General features: G+C 45.2%; 1 protein-coding gene and 1 long non-coding RNA gene across 2 annotated transcripts in view; one reads left to right on the top strand and one right to left on the bottom strand.

The window, feature by feature from the left end:
• Positions 1 to 24,515, bottom strand: part of LOC139267190 (dihydropyrimidinase-related protein 5-like) — a 139,527-nt gene that overhangs the window by 13,403 nt on the left and 101,609 nt on the right. The window contains exons 9-10 of the mRNA XM_070885121.1: positions 20,849 to 20,991; positions 17,720 to 17,927 (exon numbers count right to left, since the gene is read on the bottom strand). Of these exons, the coding sequence (XP_070741222.1) occupies positions 17,720 to 17,927; positions 20,849 to 20,991 (351 nt within the window). The remainder of the gene's footprint in view (positions 1 to 17,719; positions 17,928 to 20,848; positions 20,992 to 24,515) is intronic.
• LOC139267191 (uncharacterized) overlaps positions 5,495 to 24,515 on the top strand; it is a 22,683-nt gene continuing 3,662 nt past the window's right edge. The window contains exons 1-3 of the long non-coding RNA XR_011593853.1: positions 5,495 to 5,578; positions 21,231 to 21,373; positions 21,665 to 21,780. This is a non-coding gene — a long non-coding RNA (uncharacterized lncRNA). The remainder of the gene's footprint in view (positions 5,579 to 21,230; positions 21,374 to 21,664; positions 21,781 to 24,515) is intronic.

Raw genomic sequence — 24,515 nt, forward strand, 5'->3', positions numbered from 1 at the left:
CTACGTTAAATGCACGATATAAATGAAGGTTGTGTTGATTCCGTTCCACGCAAAAAGATTCTTGGCTAGATTTGAGCAAACTTTAAAATGGACTTTATCCTCCTCATTAATTTACTGCCAAAGAGAGCAGCAAGACCATCTATTCTCAGATCTCTGCAGATAGAAACATAGAAAATAGGTGCAGGAGTAGGCCATTCGGCCCTTCGAGCCTGTACGACCATTCAATATGATCATGGCTGATCATTCACCTCAGTACCCCTTTCCTGCTTTCTCTCCATACTCCTTGATCCTTTTAGACATAAGGGCCATATCCAACTCCCTCTTGAATATATCCAATGAACTGGCATCAACAACTCTCTGCGGTAGGGAATTCCACAGGTTAACAACTCTGAGTCAAGAAGTTTTTCCTCATCTCAGTCCTAAATGGCTTACCCCTTATCCTTAGACTGTGTCCCCTGGTTCTGGACTTCCCAAACATTGGGAACATTCTTCCTGCATCTAGTCATCTGGACATTCCTGTCCAGTCCCATCAGAATTTTATATGTTTCTATGAGATCCCCTCGCATCCTTCAAAACTCCAAAGAACACAGGCCCAGTCAATCCAGTCTCTCCTCATATGTCAGTCCTGCCATCCCGGGAATCAGTCTGGTGAACCTTCGCTGCACTCCCTCAATAGCAAGAACGTCCTTCCTCAGATTAGGAGACCAAAACTGAACACAATATTCCAGGTGAGGCCTCACTAAGGCCCTACACAACTGCAGCAAGACCTCCCTTCTCCTATACTCAAATCCCCTAGCTATGAAGGCCAACATACCATTTGCCTTCTTCACCGACTACTGTACCTGCAAGCCAACTTTCAATGACTGATGTACCATGACACCCAGGTCTCGTTGCACTTCCCCTTTTCCTAATCTGCCACCATTCAGATAATATTCTGCCTTCATGTTTTTGCCCCTAAAGTGGATAACCTCACATTTATCCACATTATACTGCATCTGCCACTCGTTTGCCCACTCACCTAACCTGTCCAAGTCACCCTGCAGCCTTTTAGAGTCCTCCTCACAGCTCACACTGCCACCCAGCTTAGTGTCATCTGCAAACTTGGAGATATTACACTCAATTTCTTCATCTAAATCATTAATGTAAATTGTAAATAGCTGGAGTCCCAGCATTGAGCCATGCGCACCCCACTAGTCACTGCCTGCCATTCTGAAAAGGACCCGTTTATCCCGACTCTCTGCTTCCTGTCTGCCAACCAGTTCTCTATCCACGTTAGTACATTACCCCCAATACCATGTGCTTTAATTTTGCACACCAATCTCTTGTGTGGGACCTTGTCAAAAGCCTTTTGAAAGTCCAAATACACCATATCCACTGGTTCTCCCTTGTCCACTCTACCAGTTACATTCTCAAAAAATTCTAGAAGATTTGTCAAGCAGGATTTCCCTTTCATAAATCCATGCTGACTTGGATCAATTCGGTCACTGCTTTCCAAATGTGTTGCTATTTCATCTTTAGTAATTGATTCCAACATTTTCCCCACTACTGATGTCAGGCTAACCAGTCTATAATTACCTGCCTTCTCTCTCCCTCCTTTCTTAAAAAGTGGGGTTACATTAGCTACCCTCCAGTCCATAGGAACCGATCCAGAGTCGATAGACTGTTGGAAAATGATCACCAATGCATCCACTATTTCTAGGGCTACTTCCTTAAGTACTCTGGGATACAGACTATCAGGCCCCGGGGATTTATTGGCCTTTAATCACATCAATTTCCCTAACACAATTTCCCGCCGAATAAGGATTTCCTTCAGTTCCTCCTTCTCACTAGACCCTCGGTCCCTTAGTATTTCCAGAAGGTTATTTGTGTCCTCTTTCGTGAAGACAGAACCAAAGTATTTGTTTAACTGGTCCGTCATTTCTTTGTTCCCCATTATAAATTCACCTGAATCTGACTGCAAGGGACCTACGTTTGTCTTCACTAATCTTTTTCTTTTCACATATCTATAGAAGCTTTTGCAGTCAGTTTTTATGTTCCCAGCAAGCTTCCTCTCATACTCTATTTCCCCCCTCCAAATTAAACCTTTTGTCCTCCTCTGCTGAATTCTAAATTTCTCCCAGTCTTCAGGTTTGCTGCTTTTTCTGGCCAATTTATATGCCTCGTCCTTGGATTTAACACTATCCTTAATTTCCCTTGTTAGCCACAGTTGAGCCACCTCCGCATTTTATTTTTACTCCAGACAGGGAGTTGAAGTGATCCATGTGATCTTTAACTGTTTGCCATTGTCTATCTACCCTTTAAGTATCACTTGCCAGTCTATTCTAGCCAATTCACATCTCATACCATCGAAGTTATCTTTCCTTAAGCTCAGGACCGTAGTCTCTGAATTAACCATGTCACTCTCCATCTTAATAAAGAATTCTACCATATTATGGTCACTCTTCCCCAAGGGGCCTCGCACAACAAGATTGTTAATTAGTCCTTTTTCATTACACATCACCCAGTCTAGGATGGCCAGCCCTCTAGTTGGCTCCTCGACATATTGGTCTAGAAAACCATCCCTAATACACTCCAGGAAGTCCTACTACAACGCATTGCTACCTTTTGGTTAGCCCAATCAATATGTAGATTAAAGTCGCCCATGATAACTGCTGTACCTTTATTGCACGCATCCCTAATTTCTTGTTTGATGCTGTCCCCAACCTCACTACTACTGTTTGGTGGTCTGTACACAACTCCCACTAGCGTTTTCTGCCCTTTGGTATTCCGTAGCTCCACCCATATCGATTCCACATCATCCAAGCTAATGTCCTTCCTTACTATTGCATTAATTTCCTCTTTAACCAGCAACGTCACCCCACCTCCTTTTCCCCTCTGTCTATCCTTCCTAAATGTTGAATACCCCTGGATGTTGAGTTCCCAGCCTTGGTCACCCTGGAGCCATGTCTCCGTGATGCCAATTACTTCATATCCGTTAACTGCTATCTACGCAGTTAATTCATCCACCTTATTGTGAATACTCCTCGCATTGAGGCACAGAGCCTTCAGCCTTTTTAACACCCTTTGCCCCTTTAGAATTTTACCACTTTATAATACACTGCAAGGTCATAGACAAGCACTGCCTGGAATAGTGACCAGCCTTTGGATCTTCCCTTATTTTTTTTCCCTGTTGGAAAGTAGCCAACTTCCTCTCATGCTTTTGTAGCTGCATAGTCAAGATGTGGAACCAAATGTGTGGGGACAGTGGATACAATTTAACGTCTTGACATTCCTTATAAACCTACATTCCTTTCTTGAAACATTCATAAAATACTTAGCAATCATATTTTCTCAAAAATTAGTCAAGTATTCTGCAAGTTTGTGTGTAAAGTTACAGTATTTAAATAAATCTTCAAATTGATCACATTGTTCAATCTCTATTTTATGCTAAACATTTTACACAATTCTGTTAAAGTGCAAGCACACTTTCGAATCAACCCGCAAAAAAATAATACATTTGGCACATCATAATGATAGAGAAACCCATGCTGGACAAAGTGATATAACTTGCTCCGTTTGGTTTAATAACAGCAATTAATTATTGCATACAATTAATATGCTGTCAAACTACATCAAATTCATATACCCATTCCAACATCATAAACTGCAACCTTGATTTAAATTAATTTCTAGACAGGCTTTTATGTATTAGATTTCCTGTAAAGGAAAGCATGCTTCAGTTATCAGCCCAAATCAAGGGCTGCTAAGTTAAGAATAGAAACATAGAAATTTACTGTGCAGAAGGAGGCCATTTCGGCCCATCGTGTCCGCACCGGCCGACAAAGAGCCACACGGCCCTCGGTCAGCAACCCTGAGGGTTACATATAAACCTATGAACAATGAAGGACAGGTAAAGAGCACCCAGCCCAACCAGTCCACCCCACACAATTGCGATACCCCATGCATTGCAACATTTTATGCACCACCCCACCTGGAGCCATGCGATCGCCTGGGAGAGGAAAAAAAAGATAAAAACCCAGGCCAATTGGGGAAAAAAATCTGGGAAAATTCCTCTCTGACCCATCCAGGCGATCGAAACTAGTTCAGGTGATCACTCTGGCCGTATTAAATTCCCTAAAGTACTTACCATCGTGTCTGTGCCAACCAGCAAGAGGTTATCTGCCACCAAGCTCATGGTCTACAGGGCTGTAGTAATATCCGTCCTCCTGTATGGTTCAGAGACATGGACCATGTACAATAGACAGCTCAAGTAGTTGGAGAAATACCACCAATGATGTTTCCGGAAGATCCTACAAATACCCTGGGAGGACAGACGCACCAACATTAGCGTCCTCGACCAGGCCAACATCCCCAGCATTGAAGCACTGACCACACTTGATCAGCTCTGCTAGGCAGGCCACATTGTCCACATGCCAGACATGAAACTCCCAAAGCAAGCACTCTACTCGGAACTCCTTCGCGGCAAATGAGCCAAAGGTGGGCAGAGGAAACGTTGCAAGGACACCCTCAAAGCCTCCCTGGTAAAGTGCAACATCCCCACTGACACCTGGTAGTCCCTCGCCAAAGACTGCCCTAAGTGGAGGAAGTGCATCCGGAAGGGCGCTGAGCACCTAGAGTCTCATCGCCGAGAGCGTGCCGAAATCAAGCATAAGAGTGTGCGGCAAACCTGTCCTACCCTCCCTTACCCTCAACGACTATCTGTCCCACCTGTGACAGGGACTGTGGTTCTCGTATTGGACTGTTCAGCCACCTAAGGACTCACTTTAAGAGTGGAAGCAAGTCTTCCTCGATTCTGAGGGACTGCCTATGATGATGATGATGATCCAGTCTAATCCCACTTACCAGCTCTAGGTCCGTGACATCCACGCACCTTTTAAATGTGGTGAGGGTTTCCGCCTCCACCACCGTTCCAGGCAGCGAGTTCCAGACCCCCACAACCCTCTGCGTGAAGAAGCTTCCCCTCTAAACCTTCCACCAACCATCCTAAACCTACGAACCTTGTAATTGACCCTTCCACCAAGGGAAATAGGCCCTTGCTATCCACTATATCCAGGCCCCTCAAAATTTTTTATACACTTCAATGAGGTCTCCCCTTGGCCGCCTCTGTTCCAAGGAGAACAAACCCAACTTATCCAATCTGTTCTCATAGCTAAAATTGCAGGCAGCATCCTCGTAAATCTCCTCTGCACCCTCTCCAGTGTAATCACATCCTTCCCATAATACGGCGACCAGAACTGCACGCAGTATTCCAGCTGTGGCCGAACCAGTGTATTATACAATTTAAGCATAACCTCCCTGCTCTTGTATTCTATGCCTTGGCCAATAAAGACAGTTTAAAAAGAGGCAGCTCGTGCAGAGCACAGAGTGCAACAGCATAGAGTGGCATTTGTGAGTTTGATAAGTTCAGGCAAGCGGGGGTGGCAGGTGTTGTTTTGTCTTGTTTTTCCTACCAGTGCTGACACTGGAGCAGCTGATAAGGAGTGCGAGAGTAGGAGACGGAGGCCCAGAAACCAGCCCAACCAGTTGCAGACAAAGATAGAGGGGTGCGAAATCGAGAGGTGACGTCACAGCCAAGCTGGTAAGTGGTTGGCTGTTCGACTGGTAAGTATAACTCTCTTTTAGACTGACTTTTAGATTGGTTTAATTGGCAGCGAACTACTAAGTAGCTGTTTGGTGTTTAAGTACATTTTAGTAAGTAAATTAATTTAAGGGTTAAGTCATGGCAGGAGAGCTTGGACCCGTGTCATGCTCCTCCTGTGCTATGTGGGAAGTCAGGGACGCTTCCAGGGTCCCTGACTACTATGTGTGCGGGAAATGTGTCCAGCTGCAGCTCCTGACAGACCGCATGACGACACTGGAGCTGTGGATGGACTCACTCTGAAGCATGCGCGATGCTGAGAATGTTGTGGATAGCATATTTAGTGAGTTGGTCACACCGCAGGTAAGGGTTAGGACAGATAGTGAATGGGTGACCAAGAGACAAGGCAAGAGCAGGAAGATAGTGCAGGAGTCCCCTGCGGTCATCTCCCTCCAAAACAGATATACCGTTTTGGATACTGTTAGGGGAGATGACTTACTAGGGAAAGGTACCAGCAGCCAGGTTCATGGCACCGTGGGTGGCTCTGCCGCACAGAAGGGTGGGAAAAAGAGTGGGAGAGCTATAGTGATAGGGGACTCTATTGTAAGGGGAATAGATAGGAGTTTCTGCGGCCGCAACCGAGACTCCAGGATGGTATGTTGCCTCCCTGGTGCAAGGGTCAAGGATGTCTCGGAGCGGCTGCAGAGCATTCTGGAGCGGGAGGGTGAACAGCCAGTTGTCGTGGTACATGTAGGTACCAACGATATAGGTAAGAAGTGGGAAGAGATCCTACAAGCTGAATTTAGGGAGCTAGGAATTAAATTAAAAAGTAGGACCTCAAAGGTAGTAATCTCTGGATTGCTACCAGTGCCACGTGCTAATCAAAGTAGAGGGAGCAGGATAGTTAGAATAAATACGTGGCTTGAGCAGTGGTGCAAGAGGGAGGATTCAAATTCCTGGGACATTGGAACCAGTTCTGGGGGAAGTGGGACCTGCACAAAAGGGACAGTCTGCACTTGGGCAGGACTGGAACTGATGTCCGAGGGGTAACATTTGCTAATGCAGTTCGGGAGTGTTTAAACTAATATGGCAGGGGGATGGGAACCTATGCAGCGAGATAGGGCGAAGTAATATGGAGTCAGAAACAGATGGTAAGAAAGGTAAAAAGCAATAGTGGAAGGCTGAATAAACAAAGGCAAGAAACAAAAAGGGCCACACTACATCATAATTTTAAAAGGACAAAGGGTGTTAAAAAAACAAGCCTGAAGGCTTTGTGTCTTAATGCAAGGAGTATCTGTAATAAGGTGGATGAATTAATTGTGCAAATAGATGTTAACAGATATGATGTGATTGGGATTACAGAGACGTGGCTCCAGGATGATCAGGGCTGGGAACTCAACATCCAAGGGTATTCAACATTCAGGAAGGATAGAATAAAAGGAAAAGGAGGTGGGGTAGCATTGCTGGTTAAAGAGGAGATTAATGCAATAGGTAGGAAGGACATTAGCTTGGATGATGTGGAATCTATATGGGTCGAGCTGCAGAACACCAAAGCGCAAAAAACGTTAGTGGGAGTTGTGTACAGACCTCCAAACAGTAGTAGTGATGTTGGGGAGGGCATCAAACAGGAAATTAGGGGTGCATGCAATAAAGGAGCAGCAGTTATCATGGGTGACTTTAATATACATATAGATTGGGCAAACCAAACTGGAAGCAATGCGGTGGAGGAGGATTTCCTGGAGTGCATAAGGGATGGTTTTCTAGACCAATATGTCGAGGAAGCAACTAGGGGGGAGCCATCTTAGACTGGGTGTTGTGTAATGAGAGATGATTAATTAGCAATCTTGTTGTGCGAGGCCCCTTGGGAAAGAGTGACCATAATATGGTGGAATTCTACATTAGGATGGAGAATGAAACAGTTAATTCAGAGACCATGGTCCAGAACTTAAAGAAGGGTAACTTTGAAGGCATGAGGCGTGAATTGGCTAGGATAGACTGGCGAATGATACTTAAGGGGTTGACAGTGGATGGGCAATGGCAGACATTTAGAGACCGCATGGGTGAACTACAACAATTGTACATCACTGTCTGGCGTAAAAATAAAAAAGGGAAGGTGGCTCAACCGTGGCTATCAAGGGAAATCAGGGATAGTATTTAAGCCAAGGAAGTGGCATTCAAATTGGTCAGAAGTAGCAGTGAACCCGGGGACTGGAGAAATTTAGAACTCAGCAGAGGAGGAGAAAGGGTTTGATTAGGGCAGGGAAAATAGAGTACGAGAGGAAGCTTGCAGGGAACATTAAGGCGGACTGCAAAAGTTTCTATAGATATGTAAAGAGAAAAAGGTTAGCAAAGACAAACGTAGGTCCCCTGCAGTCAGAATCAGGGGAAGTCATAACTGGGAACAAAGAAATGGCAGACCAATTGAATAAGTACTTTGGTTCGGTATTCACTAAGGAGGACACAAACAACCTTCCGGATATACAAGGGGTCAGAGGGTCCACTAAGAAGGAGGAACTGAGGGAAATCCTTATTAGGCGGGAAATTGTGTTGGGGAAATTGATGGGATTGAAGGCTGATAAATCCCCAGGGCCTGATGGACTGCATCCCAGAGTACTTAAGGAGGTGGCCTTGGAAATAGCGGAAGCATTGACAGTCATTTTCCAACATTCCATAGACTCTGGATCAGTTCCTATGGAGTGGAGGGTAGCCAATGTAACCCCACTTTTTAAAAAAGGAGGGAGAGAGAAAATAGGGAATTATAGACCGGCCAGCCTGACATCAGTAGTGGGTAAAATGATTGAATCAATTATTAAGGATGTCATAGCAGCGCATATGGAAAGAGGTGACATGATAGGTCCAAGTCAGCATGGATTTGTGAAAGGGAAATCATGCTTGACAAATCTTCTGGAATTTTTTGAAAATGTTTCCAGTAGAGTGGACAAGGGAGAACCAGTTGATGTGGTGTATTTGGACTTTCAGAAGGCTTTCGACAAGGTCCCACACAAGAGATTAATGTGCAAAGTTAAAGCACATGGGATTGGGAGCAGTGTGCTGACATGGATTGAGAACTGGTTGTCAGACAGGAAGCAAAGAGTAGGAATAAATAGGTACTTTTCAGAATGGCAGGCAGTGACCCGTGGGGTACCACAAGGTTCTGTGCTGGGGCCCCAGCTGTTTACATTGCACATTAATGATTTAGACGAGGGGATTAAATGTAGCATCTCCAAATTTGCGGATGACACTAAGTTGGGTGGCAGCGTGAGCTGCGAGGAGGATGCTATGAGGCTGCAGAGTAACTTGGATAGGTTAGGTGAGTGGGCAAATGCATGGCAGATGAAGTATAATGTGGGATAAATGTGAGGTTATCCACTTTGGTGGTAAAAACAGAGAGACAGACTATTATCTGAATGGTGACAGATTAGGAAAAGGCGAGTTGCAACGAGACTTGGGTGTCATGGTACATCAATCATTGAAGGTTGACATGCAGGTACAGCAGGCGGTTAAGAAAGCAAATGGCATGTTGGCCTTCATAGCGAGGGGATTGGAGTACAGGGGCAGGGAGGTGTTGCTACAGTTGTACAGGGCCTTGGTGAGGTCACACCTGGAGTATTGTGTACAGTTTTGGTCTCCTAACTTGAGGAAGGACATTCTTGCTATTGAGGGAGTGCAGCGAAGGTCCACCAGACTGATTCCTGGGATGGCGGGACTGACATATCAAGAAAGACTGGATCAATTGGGCTTGTATTCATTGGAGTTCAGAAGAATGAGAGGGGATCTCATAGAAACATTTAAAATTCTGATGGGTTTAGACAGGTTAGATGCAGGAAGAGTGTTCCCAATGTTGGGGAAGTCCAGAACCAGGGGTCACAGTCTAAGGATAAGGGGTAAGCCATTTAGGACCGAGATGAGGAGAAACTTCTTCACCCAGAGAGTGGTGAACCTGTGGAATTCTCTACCACAGAAAGTTGTTGAGGCCAATTCACTAAATATATTCAAAAAGGAGTTAGATGTAGTACTAGGGGGATCAAGGGGTATGGCAAGAAAGCAGGAATGCGGTACTGAAGTTGCATGTTCAGCCATGAACTCATTGAATGGCGGTGCAGGCTCGAAGGGCCGAATGGCCTACTCCTATACCTATTTTCTATGTTTCCGTATGCCTTCTTAACCAACTTATCCATCTGGCCTGCTACTTTCAGGGATCTGTGGGCAAGCCCTTCCAAGGTCCCTTTGTTCATCTACACTCCTAAGTAGCCTACGGTTTAATGTGTATACCCTTTCCTTATTAGCCCTCCCCAGGCGGGGAGGGCTAATAAGGAAAGGGTATACACATTAAACCTCACACTTCTCCGAATTAAATTCATTTGCCACTGTTCTGCCCACCTGACCAGTAGATTGATCTTCTCCTGCAGTCCATAACATTCCTCTTCATTATTAACCACACAGCCAATTTTAGTGTCATCTGCAAACTTCTTAATCATACCCCCTATATTCAAATCTAGATCATTGATGTATACCACAAAAAGCAAGGGACCCAGTACTGAGCCCTGCGGAACCCCACTGAAAACATCCATCTACCATTACCCTTTGCTTCCTATCTCTAAGCCAATTTTGGAACAAACTTGCCACTTTGCCCTGTATCCCATGAGCTTTTACCTTCATGACCAGTCTGCCATGGGGGACCTTATCAAAAGCTTTGCAAAAGTTCATAGACACTACATCGTACACACTAGCTTCATCGACCCTCCTGATTACTGTTAGGTATGTGAACCTGTAATTACCATGTCTAACAACCAGAGGGCTCATCCCCTGGAGTCCCAAGGGATCCCACAATCCCTTGGGAGCACCTGTATATAAGGCCTCAAAGGCTGGAGAGGCACTCTGAGATGTGTAATAAAGGACTATGGTCACACTTACTTTGAGCTTACAGTATCTAGTCTGACTCCTTATCCAAGACATAAGTTACCTCCTCAAAAAATTCAATCAGGTTAGTCAAACACGATCTTTTTTTTAACAAATCCGTGCTGACTGTCCCTAATTAATCCTAGAACTTTCTAAATATAGATTTATCCTATCCTTCAGGATTTTTTCCAATAATTTTCCCACCACTGAGGTTAGGTTGACAGGCCTGTAATTACTCGGCCTATCCCTTCCTCCCTCCTTAAACAAGGGTACCACATTGGCAGTCCTCCGGCACCATGCCTGAATCCAAAGAGGACTGGAAAATTATGGTCAAAGCCTCTGCTATTTCCTCTTTTGCTTCGCTCAACAGCCTGGGATGCATTTCATCTGGGCCTGGGGACTTATCCATTTTCAAAGCTGCTAAACCCCTTAATACCTCCTTTCTCACTGTTTATTTCATCCAGAGTTTCACACTCATCCTCGATAACAGTATCTACATTGTCCCTTTCCTTTGTGAAAGCAGACGCAAAGTATTCATTTAGAAGCATACCAACATCTTCCACCTCCACACAGATTACCCTCATGGTCTCTAATAGGCCCTACCCTTTCTTTAGTTATCCTCTTGCTCTTAATATATTTATAGAACATCTTTGAGTTTTCCTTGATTTTACTTGCCAAGAATTTTTCATGCTGTCTCTTAGCATTCCTAATATCCTTTTTAATTTCACCTCAAAACTCCCTATATATTCCTCCAGTTTTTTCTATAGTATTTAGCTGTCAGTGTATGACATAAGCTTCCCTTTTTTTCTTTATCCTTCCCTGTAGGTCCCTTGACATCCAGGGGGCTCTAGAATTGTTATTTACACCCTTTTTTTTTATTTTTAAGGGCACATATTTGTACTGAGCCCTCCGAATTATCTCTTTGAATGCCTCTCACTGTTCCAACACCGATTTACCCCCAAACAGTCGTCTCCAGTCCACTGTGGCCAAATCACCTCTCAACTTAGCAAAGTTAGCTTTTCCCCAATTTGGGACTTTTATTCCTGGTCTATCCTTGACCTTATCCATAACTACCTTGAATCTGACTGAATTATGGTCACTGACACCAAAGTGCTCTCCCACTGATACCTCTTCCACCTGCCCAGCTTCATTCCCCAAAACTAAATCCAGAACCACCCTTTCCCATGTTGGGCTTGTTACATATTGACTAAATGTAGACTTACAAATGCAATACAAAGCTCTTGTGCATTTTTATGATACCAGTACTGGAGGAAAATTCTGAGGCTCTTTTGCAGCAGTGATTACTTTTTATTGTGTCGTTAAATGGCGCTGTGCCAAGGGTTGGAATTTTTACCTTTCCGACGCACTGGCAGCAGGGAGCCCTGGATTGCAAGGGGAACCCGGAAGTTTAAGTGGTGCGGTTTGCAGTGACTTTTTCCACTGCATTTGCATCGGACTTCTAGATTTCCCGACCAATTAATGAGAGTGGGCATGATTATGTCATGCATAGGTCCAATTCAGCTCAGATATTTAAAGGAGCAATACAAAGATGACAGTTGAAGGTTGGTGGAAGTTGGAGAGGCATTGAGCCCAAATTTCCCTAACCTCTTTTTCTGGCGCCCTCACTCGAGCTGCGCCGCTTTTTTCCGCCTCCAAGCGCGCCGAAAAAAGATCTCCGTATTTTGGCCGCTCCTCAGCCTCTCCTCCGTCGTGGCACTGCGTGGCCCAATGGATTGGGGGCGAAGCCAGGCCCTGGTGTTGAAAACAGTGCTGGGACCTCTGCACATGCGCGCTAAAGTCTGCAGGCTGTGTGGGAGGGGCTGAAGCACGCGGTCCCTAGCCCTGGCCGAATGGGCTCCCTCATCGGCGGCCTGCTGCGTTCCCGAAGATAGGACTTCTATTTTTTTTATTTGTTATTTACTGATTGATTTTGGTGCAGGGTTCCTTTTATTTTTTTGTGTGTTATTTATTGATTGCTTATTACTTTGTTCTTGGTGCTTTAGGGGCAGGGTTCCTTCTATTTTATTTGTTAATTAATTGCTTATTGCTTTTTGTGCTTTGTTTGGTGCTTGGTGGTGCTTTAAATGTAGTTACTTGCACTGATTCCTTAACTGTAAGTAAGGTCTTTCTGTGCAGACAAAAGTGGACACATACGCTGCCCTAAGTTAGTTTAGTACAACTTTTTTTCTGGCCAAATTGGCATAAATGGTGTAAGTGGCTGGGAATACCCCCTTTTAAAAAAAAAACTGACCTAACAAAAAACCTAACTAACTCACTTACACTGGCGCAAATTAAATGGCCATATTTGCAACTAAAAAGATACACCAGAAAAATCAAGCTGCACCAAAAAAAAACGGTGCAACTCATGGAGAAATTTGGGCCCATAGATAGGAGAGAGATTAATTTGTGTGGCGAGAGATTTGTTTACTTGGCGAGCGATTGGTTTGTTTGCAGAACAAAAAATGTTGTTTCAGCATCGAAAAGCTGCCCTTCGATTTCGTGATGCCTCCCTGGAACGCCTGCTGCAGGTTCGGGCCCGCAAAGAGGTCCTAGTCCTTGGTGACGGAAAGAAGAGGCCAGCCTCAGGCACCAAGAAGGTACAGTTGGAGATTGTGGCAGAAGTGAGCGGCAGGTGTTTGGTGGCGAGGTCCTGGATCCAGTTCAGGAAGAGATTTAATGACCTCATGAGGTCAGGAAAGATGAGTACAATGTCACATTCAATTACATCCTGATGTGTGTATGTCACCGAAATCACATCACTCTGCCTTCCCAAGCCTACTCCTGCACATCACTCAGCTCACCTTTACAGTAACTGGGGGAAGATATAAAGGAGATACGAGGGGAAATTTCTTTACCCAGAGGGTGGAACTCACTGCCTGAAAGGGTGGTAGAGGCAGAAAGTCTCACCACATTGAAAAAAAATACATGGGATGTGCATCTACAAGGCTATAGACCAAGAGCTGGAAAATGGGATTAGGCTAGATAGCTGTTTTTCGGCTGGCACAGACACGATGGGCTGAATGGCCTCCTTCTATGCCATAAATTTCTATGATTCTATAAAGATCCGTAGAACATTTTTAGGCCTGTCTACATTCAAGTTAAATAATACAATTCATAACAAAACAAACATAGAAATAAATGGTAAAACAAATATCAACACCGTATAATACTGCCCAATTCCTGTTGCAAATGCTTCTGGCTTTTGCCTCAAAGGAGGCTAACTTCTGGCAGGTGCCTTCGGTTTGAGTTTGGCTGGAGACTGCTATTTGTGCTCTTGGTGTAGCTGGTTTGTGTCCCCAAGTACTGCTGGAAGTCTGCTCTCCTCAAATACAAGGGAAGGGAGGTGGAGGTGGAGGCAGAGTGAGTGACACATGCGAGAGAGAGAAAGCGAGCGAGTGAGACACACACAAAGACAAAATGAGAACAAGCAAGTGAAAGCTCAAATGAAAACTCACCAAGAAAGAGAAGAAAATGAAAGAAATACACACAAAAATTGATGGAAGACAAAGCCAGACAGAGAGAGACAAAAATAATTTAAGTCCAATGAAGTATAGATACAGTTTACATGATTTGTTTTGAATCCCTTGAATGGTGAGCAATACCCAATACAAGACATCCAGGTACCATACCCTTATCCTAAGCAATTTAATTAAAAAAAAAATTCTTTCCTCTTTAATATTCATCAAATGAGACGTCAGGAGAATTTTCTCTACACAAAGGTTTCTTAGGACTTGGAATGCCCTGCCACGAACAATGATGAAAGCATAATCCATAATAGCCATTAAAAAGGAAATGGATAAATATTTGAATTGTTTTTTTTTTAAGAATTTGAAAAGGTATGGGACTAAGTAGCGAGCACTTTCAGAGCCAGCACAGTTGCAATAATTTAAATTGTCTCCTTCCGGACTATAAAATTATATGATCTGATATTTACTATTTAAAATCCCACCTTGTTCATCTTCCCTCTGGCCTGTACTCAACTTGCAGCCTGCACCAAATCTTGCTTCTCCTCACAACTTATTTGAGTGCCTCAGGGGTTCACCGTCCCCATTCACCGAATGGCTTCATTATCATAATTCATCTGTATGCCTGTTTCTGGCTCTCCTGAAAGACTAGCAAAGACCCTTGGGTCCACAGCTCTCCATGAGGTACTACTGCCTCTTATCCCTATTTGGAAGCTCTGTGGCTTCAGCATCCCTTTCTTGTTGCCTCCGGCTTCCATATAGGCCCTGCGCCACCTGCCTCCACCACAAGGCTAATGCCCCATTGATTAAGCTGCCCCTGTCCTACTACAGCCTACACCCACCATTGTTGCATGGTCTTTGTGGCTCTGGCTGCAGTTTTCTCAGGCCTTTGTTGGTCTTTCCTCTTGCCACCTCTGCACTTCAAAAGTCCATTCCAGTAAGAGCCAGGAACTTTTTCAATATTAGGCAAAGTTTTACTTAAAGACTTCTCTACCACTTTGAGGTGGCCACTATTATTTAATCTAAAACATTTAACCAAAACAGCTTTCCCAAGCTTGCAACTGGAGGGGAATTTAAGCATTCTGCTTCTTCCTTCTGTCCGAGGTGTCCATGCCTTCCCACCAAATAACAAATTCAACAGAATAGCTGACATCTAACTTTAAAAAAAACTATACCTTTAGGTGGATAGCCAAGGCAGTATTTGGCAGAATAGAACTGGTAAGATAGCTATGACTCGGTTAAAGGAGAAGGTCAGAGGACATTGAGGTTATTACAGCTTCAATGTATCCAAACAGGATTGATTATTCTTCACTAATTTGAGATTCATCTTACAACTACTCTGTTACTCAAATCGTACAACAAGGATATCAAAGTCACCATTCAGTTACCTAGTATGCCTAATTAAAATCGGCACGGTCCCGGCCTGCAAGACCATCAGCAGGCCGGGGCTATTGGAGGGAGCAGTATGTGGCGGCCCGGCCCGGAAATCGGTGTGGTCCCAGCCTGCAAGATCATCAGCAGGCCGGGGCCATTGGAGGGAGCAGTCTGTGGCGGCCCGGCCCGGAAATCGGCGTGGTCCCGGCCTGCAAGACCATCAGCAGGCCGGAGCCATTGGAGGGAGCAGTCTGTGGCGGCCCGGCCTGGAAATCGGCGTGGTCCCAGCCTGCAAGACCATCAGCAGGCCGGAGCCATTGGAGGGAGCAGTCTGTGGTGGCCCGGCCTGGAAATCGGCGTGGTCCCAGCCTGCAAGACCATCAGCAGGCCGGAGCCATTGGAGGGAGCAGTCTGTGGCGGCCCGGCCTGGAAATCGGCGTGGTCCCAGCCTGCAAGACCATCAGCAGGCCGGGGCCATTGGAGGGAGCAGCGTGCGGCAGCAGGAGCGACACGGCTGTGAAGCCAGGTCGCTGATTGCAGTATAGGCAGGCACAGCAGGAGGGACGAAGGAACGGCAAGAGTTTGTAGAGGGAAGTGACCCAGGAGAGGCATGAGTTTGGGCCCAGAAAAGGTGAGGGCCCAGGGTCAGCACGGACCAGCCGACACTGCGATGTGCGCGCGCTAGGTCTGTGCAGCAGAGCTGGTCTCCAGTTGTCTTGGATAATCCTTGCCACTGGACCAAGATCCAGCTCTGTCAAGCCCATGTGGTGGCTGGGGTGCAACGGCCACCACACGTTAAAAAGATCCACGCACAGGCATCTTCCACCCTTCAAGATGTAGTTCGGGATCTGGAACATTAGGTCCTTCATTGAAACACCTGTGAACTCATCCCTTTTTGGTGTGGAAGCAAGTCATCCTCGCTTTGATGGACTGCCTATGAATCAAACTCATAAAATAGCAGCAGACAATTCTCCTTTTCCTCTCCTCCAAATATGCCTAGTTATGATCTCAAACCAAGGATTAGAAACGTGGTTATAGAATCATAGAACGGTTACAGCGCAGTAGGCTTGGCCTGTCTAGCCCATGCTGGCTCTCTGCAAGAACACCTCAGCTAGTCCCACTCCCCCACCATTTCCCCTTCACCCTACAATTCTTTTTCTCTCAGGTACTTATCCAACTCCCTTTTGAAAGCCATGTTTGAGTCTGCCTCCACCACCCTTTCAGGTATTACATTCCAGATCCTAATCACTCGATGTGTAAAAAGTTTTTCCACATGTTGCCTTTGGTTCTTTCGCCAATCACCTTGAATCTGTGTCCTCTGGTTCTCGACCCTTCCACCAATGGGAACAGTTTTTCTCTATCTACTCTGTCTGGACCCATGATTTTGAATGCCTCTATCAAATCTCCTCTCAACCTTCTCTGCTCCAAGGAGAACAACCGCAGCTTCTCCAGTATATCCACATAACTGAAGTCCCTCATCCGTAGAGTCATTCTCGTAAATCTTTTCTGCACCCTCTCGAAGACCTTCACATCCTCCCTGAAATGCGGTGCCTAGAATTGGGCACAATACTCCAGTTGAAGCCGAACCAATGTTTTATAAAGGTTCATCATAACTTCCTTACTTTTGTACTCTATGCCTCAACTGATGAAGCCCAGTATCTTGTACACTTTCTCAACCTGCTTTGCCACCTTCAATGATTTGTGCACATATACCCCGGGTCTCTCTGTTCATGCACACCCTTTAAGATTGCACTTTTTAGTTTAAATTACCTCCCTTCGTTCTTTCTACCAAAATGTATCACTTCACACTTTTCTTCATTAAATTTCATCTGCCACGGGTCCCATTTCACCAGCCTGTCAATGTCTTCTTGAAATCTATCACTATCCTCCTCACTGCTCACTATACTTTCTAGTTTTATGTCATCTTCAAATTTTGAAATTGTACCCAGTACTCACAAGTCCAAGTCATTTACATCAAGAAAAGCAGTGGTCCTAGTACTGACCCCTGGGGAATGCCACCTTCCTCCAGTCCGAAAAACAACCGTTCACCACCACTCTCTTGTTTCCTGTCACTTAGCCAATTTTGTATCCTTGCTGCCACTGTCTGTTTTATTTCATGGGCTTCAACTTTGCTGGCAAGCCTATTATGTGGCACTTTATCAAACGCCATTTGGAAGTCCATATATACCATGTCAACGGCATTGCTCTCATCAATCCTCGATGTTACCTCACCAAAAAACTCAATCAAGTTAAACACTATTTGCCTTTAACCAATCCGTGTTAACTTTTATCCACACATGTCCAAGTGACTTGATAAAAAACTTTGTTCCTGATTATCGTTAAAATGCAAGATATGAAAAATTGTTGGACATTTTTACATGCAAGCGAAGAAAAGCATAACTACCTTTTCTCTCTGGATCAGTTTCTTGTACACAAACTCCGAAAAGGGTCGAAGTGGACAGAATTTCCCTGTTCCCTCAGCACAAGTAAATATGCCATCTTCATAGACAACTCGCCCACGGCTGATTGTCACCAGTGGAACGCCATGGCATCGCATATTCTCATGAAGGTTCACATCACCACCCTGTACTTGTGTGCTCACAGAGATCATTCTGAAATAATCAATTAATTCTTACTACGCATACATAGATAAACCACTGAAATATTATAGATTAAAACACAAAAGTTATAATTTTCAAATCTATAATCTCTGAATAAAATAAAATGTGGATCGACTGATATACCTGAATATCTGGAGGTAATATTGGTCGTGAAGTTAAACAATTCTGTTTTGTTACCGTACTGTGCAGAACCTCATACTTAATAGTTAAAGAATTCTGACACACACTCTCATTCAGTTTTCTAAATGCCACTAATTCAGAAGGTTGTAGTTTCAAGTCCTGCTCCAGGAAGTCAACATGTAAACTAGGCCAAGACTTCAATGAAGTTCTGAGGGATTGCTGGATGAATGCCATCTTCAGATGAGAGTTTAAACCGCGATCCTGTCTGACTTCACATGAAGGTAATGTTCCCTTTAATTTTTTTTTGGGAGCACGACCGCTTGAAACGGGCTGCATGGCCCATTCAAATTCCCGTGCATGCGTTTTTTTTGTATTTAACAGCTAATGCGCTGGCTACATGGGAGCTCCAGACAGTGGACGGCTGCACAGCTTAACAGGAACAGTGCATAAAGGCATATGACCCTGTCCTATGGCACTATTTGAGGAGCTTGGTGCCCTGGCCAACATTCATCTTTCAGCCAATACCAACAAGACAGATTAACCGATCATTCATTTTACTATTGTTTGTGGCAACTTTGTTTGCAAATTGGCTGCTGTATTTGCCTACAAAACAACAGTGACTTATCTATGAAGTAGTTTAGGATGCCCCGAGGACATGAGGTGCTTTTTACATGCAAGTTCCTTATTTTACTATAGCTTTATTGGGCCCAAGTTTCCACAAGAAAAAAAACGGGCGCCCCTCCGAGCTGGGCGCCCGTTTTTCGCGCCTAAAAAAATCCTCGGTATTCTCCACCTACTTACAGGTCCTCTGGCCCTCGGCGCAGCCAACACGAGCTGAGCTGAAAACAGTGCCGGGACCTCTGCACATGCGCGCTACAGTCGGCACGCAAGTGCAGTAGCTCCAGGCGCCGAACTGTGTGGGAGGGGCCTGAAGCACGCAGCCCCTAGCCCTGGCTGAATGGCCTCACTGGGGCTGCGTGAATAAGGCTCCTCCCACGGCCAGCTCCTGCTCCCCGCCCCCGACAATGGCTCCCCCCCACCCCGCCTCCGCCGACCAGACCCGACCCCCACTCCCCCCCGCCGACCAGACCCGACCCGACACCCGCTCTCCCCCTCCGCCGACCAGACCCGACATCCGCTCCCCCCCCGCCCCGCCCCGACCAGAGACCCGCTCCCCCCCGCCCCAAGACCCGCTCTCCCCACCCCCGTCTCTCTGTCTCTCCGTCTCTCTCAGCGGCACGAACAGCTGCAGAATTCTCCCTGGCTGAAGCACTTTCACACAGGTAGGAAGATGGTTTATTTAATCTTTTCTTGGCTTATAAATGTTTATTCAGGTTGGATTTATTTGTATAATATTTGTAGAAGTATAAATAAGGATTTATTGTCGAATTTAATGAGTTCCCTTCCCCCCCCCCCCTCGTTCTGGACGCCTAATTTGTAATCTGCGCCTGATTTTTTACTGTGTAGAACAGGTTTTTTCAGTTCTACAAAAATCTTCACTGGCTCCATTCTACTTTAGTTTGGAGTACATTTTCACTGTGGAAACTTTCAAATCAGGCGTCAGTGGCCGGACACGCCCCCTTTTGAAGAAAAAATTCTGTTCTAAACTAGAACTGTTCTACCTGACTAGAACTGCAGAAAAAAAAAATGTGGAGAATTGCGATTTCTAAAATAGTCCGTTCTCCACCAGTTGCTCCTAAAAATCAGGCGCGAATCATGTGGAAACTTGCGCCCATTGTGTCCTTTAACATACCCATGTGTTTTGGTGTGAAATGGATAATCATACTGCTGTGGTTACAAATGCAGGCCTTGTTCGAACTTGTTTCAGGTGTGTGGGGCAGGGATCGAGGGAAAACAATTCTCAATGCTAATGGCATCATCTGATCTAAAATATACTTAGTAAGGGTGATAAGGCCCCTTGTTAAAGTTTATACAGAGATATAACTGTCCCTGGGAACAGGAGGATAGGAAGAGGAGAAAACTCGACAATATTTACTTTTAGATACATTAATTCCCATTTCTCCAATCCTAATTCAGGATATCCATTGTGGAGAAACCCATTATTGAACTCAGATTTGCTAAACGTAATGAGGCCAAAAATCCACACCAGAGGGTTGGGGGGGGGGGGGGGGGGGGGCAACCCAGTTGGGATGCACCCAACCGCACCTTTGTTCCTGACCCTGCTAAAGTTCACATGGTTGAGGTAGGTCCCCGTTTTGCACGTGAACAGCAAGCACCTCCACTATGGGAGTGCATCTTGGGCAATCCCTTTGCCACCAACATGCTATGATGTCTGGAACAACTTGACAATTCCGTAAAGTGCCAGCCACCTGTTCCTTCCCGCCCACCCACTCCCCAGCTGCAGAATTTAAACTGTGCCCCCAGCTGCTCCATTTATATCTGCATATAAATTACAGCTATTTTCTTCAGTGCTGCAGGCCATAATCCCAGTCTGGCCCCTTTGATGGCATTTGGCAGCATGGTATGCCTAATCCTACACTATGCCCCACTGAGACAGATGTGAAAAGCCCTGGTCTTGAGAATCAGTGGCCCTCTTCAGCTCATGGCCGTGGACAGAAATGATAACCATAATTTCCATACCCTCGAATTTTCACTTCCTAAACCAGCTGAAATTGTCAAAGTCACTTGAGATTGGGATGAATAGTGTTATGGACCAGGCTTGTCCCTTCATCGATGGGCACAAGCACAGGAACTGACCTTCTATACGGCAGTTTCTACAAAAATCGTTTAACCACATTTTTATTAAAACTTTCACGGTTCCAGATGCATACCTCGTAGCTTCTGGATCCCACACGACAATATCAGCATCAGCTCCTGGAACAATTCTTCCTTTCTTGGGATACAGATTGAAAATTTTTGCAGCATTTGAACTAGTCACAGCAACAAAACAGTTTTCGTCCATTTTGCCACCGACCTGAAAACGTCAAATTGTAATAACAGTTGCTTCCAGAATGAAGAGTTTTTGTTTTTATATTGCATTAAATTTACATCACCCTATTAGATCTCCCAACATGTAATATTATTTTCCAGCAACTGGTTTAATAAGCAACTTGCAGCCAGGCCTTTGCCAATACCTCCACTGAGCAAACTGGTTGAAGGTATAGGAGAATGTTCCAACATGACTAGTCTTTCCAAATTTTTCCTTCTTCCCAGCCAATATCTATTCTGGAAACATACAGCATGCATCATCCCCTTGTGGAGGAGGAAGGGGCGCAAACAGGCAGGGAGTCACATTGCAAAGGGACAGAAAGGAACTGCCAAAAGTCCAATCAGCCAGAAGGACACGTAGCAAGGAGGTAACTTGAGAATGAATTGCAAGTTGTAAATAATAAAACACAAATCTACAGAAAAGAGTTCGATTGTTTCCACATGTTCTTTTGTCTGTTTAAACTTGTTTGTATAAAAAGAAGTGAAAACTAGAGAAACAGTGTTCAGACCGGAGGTAGATGCTGATTGGTTTCATCAATAAAGTTACAATTAGAATTCAAATCAAAGTACCCCCTCCTCTCCAATTTTGTAGAAAGAAACATTACCCTCAGGAGAATTTCTCGCAAAGATAGTAACTTTTTTTATGTCTTCCCTTCCAGACAGCTCTGTGATGTCAACAACAGTTAGCCACAACTACACATCAGCCTGAGTGCCTATTTGCGTTCCCAATCTACAGCATGGTTTCCCACGTCTGGATGGTTCAAGAAATCCTCAGGTCTGTACAAAATCACACTCAATCCTTTACTATATATTTTTTTTAATAAGTACTCTTCATCAAGAGAGTGGTGAGAATGTGGAACTCACTACCACAGCAGTAGTTGAGGCAAATAGTATAGATGCATACAAGAGGAAAATAGATAAGCATATGAGGGAGAAGGAAATAGAGGGTTATGCTGATAGAGTTAATTGAGGAAGGATGGGAGGAGCCTCAAGTGGAGCATAAACTCCGGCATGGACTGGTTGGGCCAAAATAGCCTGTTTCTGTGCTGTATATTCTATGTAATTCTATGTAAAAAAAAAAGAAAATTGAAGGGAACGGATGTGCAAAACAAACTGAATGATGATATGGCAGTATTGATTTCTGGGGCAATTTGTTCAACTGCAAACAGCCCAGAACAGAGATGGAATTACTTTTGAATGGAGAAGTGCAGAGACCCTCAACTATTAATTAGTGCTTTACATATAATAAAAATGCTTGATCCAGCCGATGCGTTAAGATTATACTTGGGAGACCGGGGTGGGGGGTGCAAAATGCAAATCAGCTGGGGACATAGTGCCCTTAAAACGTTCACATCATATTCATAGTGATTTCCCTCCTGTGCAGTCATTTAGTACACATTCTCAATTCTTGACAAGACGAGGCATGAATAAGACCAAGTACATAGCAGAAGTAAAAAAAAAAATGAAGTAATTTCCCCTTTAAAGATGCCAACTCTTGCCTAGAGACTGACAGCCCTGACTGGTGAAACCATTACTGACAGCAAGTAATAGCAGAATTGATTGCGGAAGGCTTTACTGTCCTTACCCAATATCGACGTATGCAGACTTCCCCGCTTAAAAGGTTAAATTATGAAGATGGGTTGAATAAACTTGGTTTGTATTATCTGGAGTTTAGAAGGTTGAGGGGTGATCTAATTGAGGTCTTTAAAATTATTAAAGGATTCGTAAGGGTAGATACAGAGAGGCTATTTCCTGTGGTGGGGAATCCAGAACAAGAGCACATCATCTTAAAATTGTAGCTCGGCCATTTCAGAGTGAAATCAGAAAGCACTGTTGCCACACAAAGAGTAGAGGAAATCTGGAACTTTTGCTCCCCAAAAGGTTGCGGATGCTGGGTCAATTGAAATATATGTAATATTCTTTGAGATTGTTAGTTGAATGTGAAGACCATAATTCAAATTGACAAATGGGAAAGACCATATAAAAGATAGGTAAATAATCACATGTATTCATCAAACCCAAACACAATGTCAAAGATTTTCCTATTGCTGCTTCTGAGCTTGTTGGATGCCTTAAGCTCAGCACGTAAAAGAAAATTGAGCGATGAGGATCACGAGCTCTTAAGGGAGCCTGCCCAATTTTGTGTTCATGAATTTAAGCAGAAAGAAAATTGAGGGCTCCCTAACATGAGACGTTTAACATCAGTTGTGGGGAAGCTATTTCCTGCAGTGGGGAATCCAGAACAAGAGCACATCATAAAATTGTAGCTAGGCCATTTCAGAGTGAAATTAGGAAGCACTTTTTCCCCCACACAAAGTAGAGGAAACTGGAATCTGACATCAAAGATAGTCACTGAGCATTTGAGCAAATATGAGCTGATCAGAGAGAGATGGCTTTGTTAAAGGTAAGTTGTGTCTGACTAATCTTGTTGAATTTGTTTGAGGAAGTCACTAATAAGGTAGACAAAGGAGTGTTAGAGGTTATCTATATAGACTTCCAGAAGGCATTCGGTAAAGCTCCACACAAAAGATTATTGACAAAAATGAAATCACATGTAAATGGAGGTAACCTTTTGACTTGTTTTAGAAATTGGCTGGGAGCTGGGAGAGGGGGCTTATTTTGATGAAAGGGTGAAAAGAGGTGCTAAATGGGTGCTGTGCTTAATAAGACACGTTTGTTTGAGGTTTAGCTTGCAATTTGGGGGCTAACTGATGAGTATCATGATTTAGCAGGGTCTAAAATGTAAACTTAGCACTCAAGTGTTGATTGGAAGCAATTTGCGTGGAGTGATATCCTCCACACACCCACTTCTACTGAAGATGTGGAATATGGTGGCTGGCAGACAAGCGAATGTTGAGAATGGCTTGGGGACTGAGAGGGCGCACCGGTTCTTGGACATGGCACTGAAGTTCCTGGTGAAAAATGTCCAGAGAAGGAAGTATGTCCTGTACAGGGGAGGGAGGGGGGGGGGGGGGGGGGGGGGGAGGGGAGGGGAGGAGGGGAGTGGGGGGGAGGAGAGGAGGAGGAGAGGAGGAGAGGAAGGAGAGGAGGGGGGGGGGGAAGGAGAGGAGAGAGGGGAGGGGAGGAGGGGGGAGGGAGGGAGGAGAGGGGAGGGGAGGAGGGGGGAGGGAGGGAGGAGAGGGGAGGGGAGGAGGGGGGAGGGAGGGAGGGGGGAGGGAGGGAGGGGGGAGGGAGGGAGGAGAGGGGAGGGAGGAGAGGGGAGGGAGGAGAGGGAGGAGAGGGGAGGGAGGAGAGGGGAGGGAGGAGAGGGGAGGGAGGAGAGGGGAGGGAGGAGAGGGGAGGGAGGAGAGGGGAGGGAGGAGAGGGGAGGGAGGAAGGAGAGGGGAGGGAGGAGAGGGGAGGGAGGAAGGAGAGGGGAGGGAGGAGAGGGGAGGGAGGAGAGGGGAGGGAGGAGAGGGGAGGGAGGAGAGGGGAGGGGGGAGAGGGGAGGGAGGAGAGGGGAGGGAGGAGGGAGGAGAGGGGGGAGGGAGGAGAGGGGGGGAGGGAGAG

This window comes from Pristiophorus japonicus, chromosome 7 (assembly GCF_044704955.1).
Source record: "Pristiophorus japonicus isolate sPriJap1 chromosome 7, sPriJap1.hap1, whole genome shotgun sequence".
Lineage (NCBI taxonomy): Eukaryota > Metazoa > Chordata > Chondrichthyes > Pristiophoridae > Pristiophorus > Pristiophorus japonicus.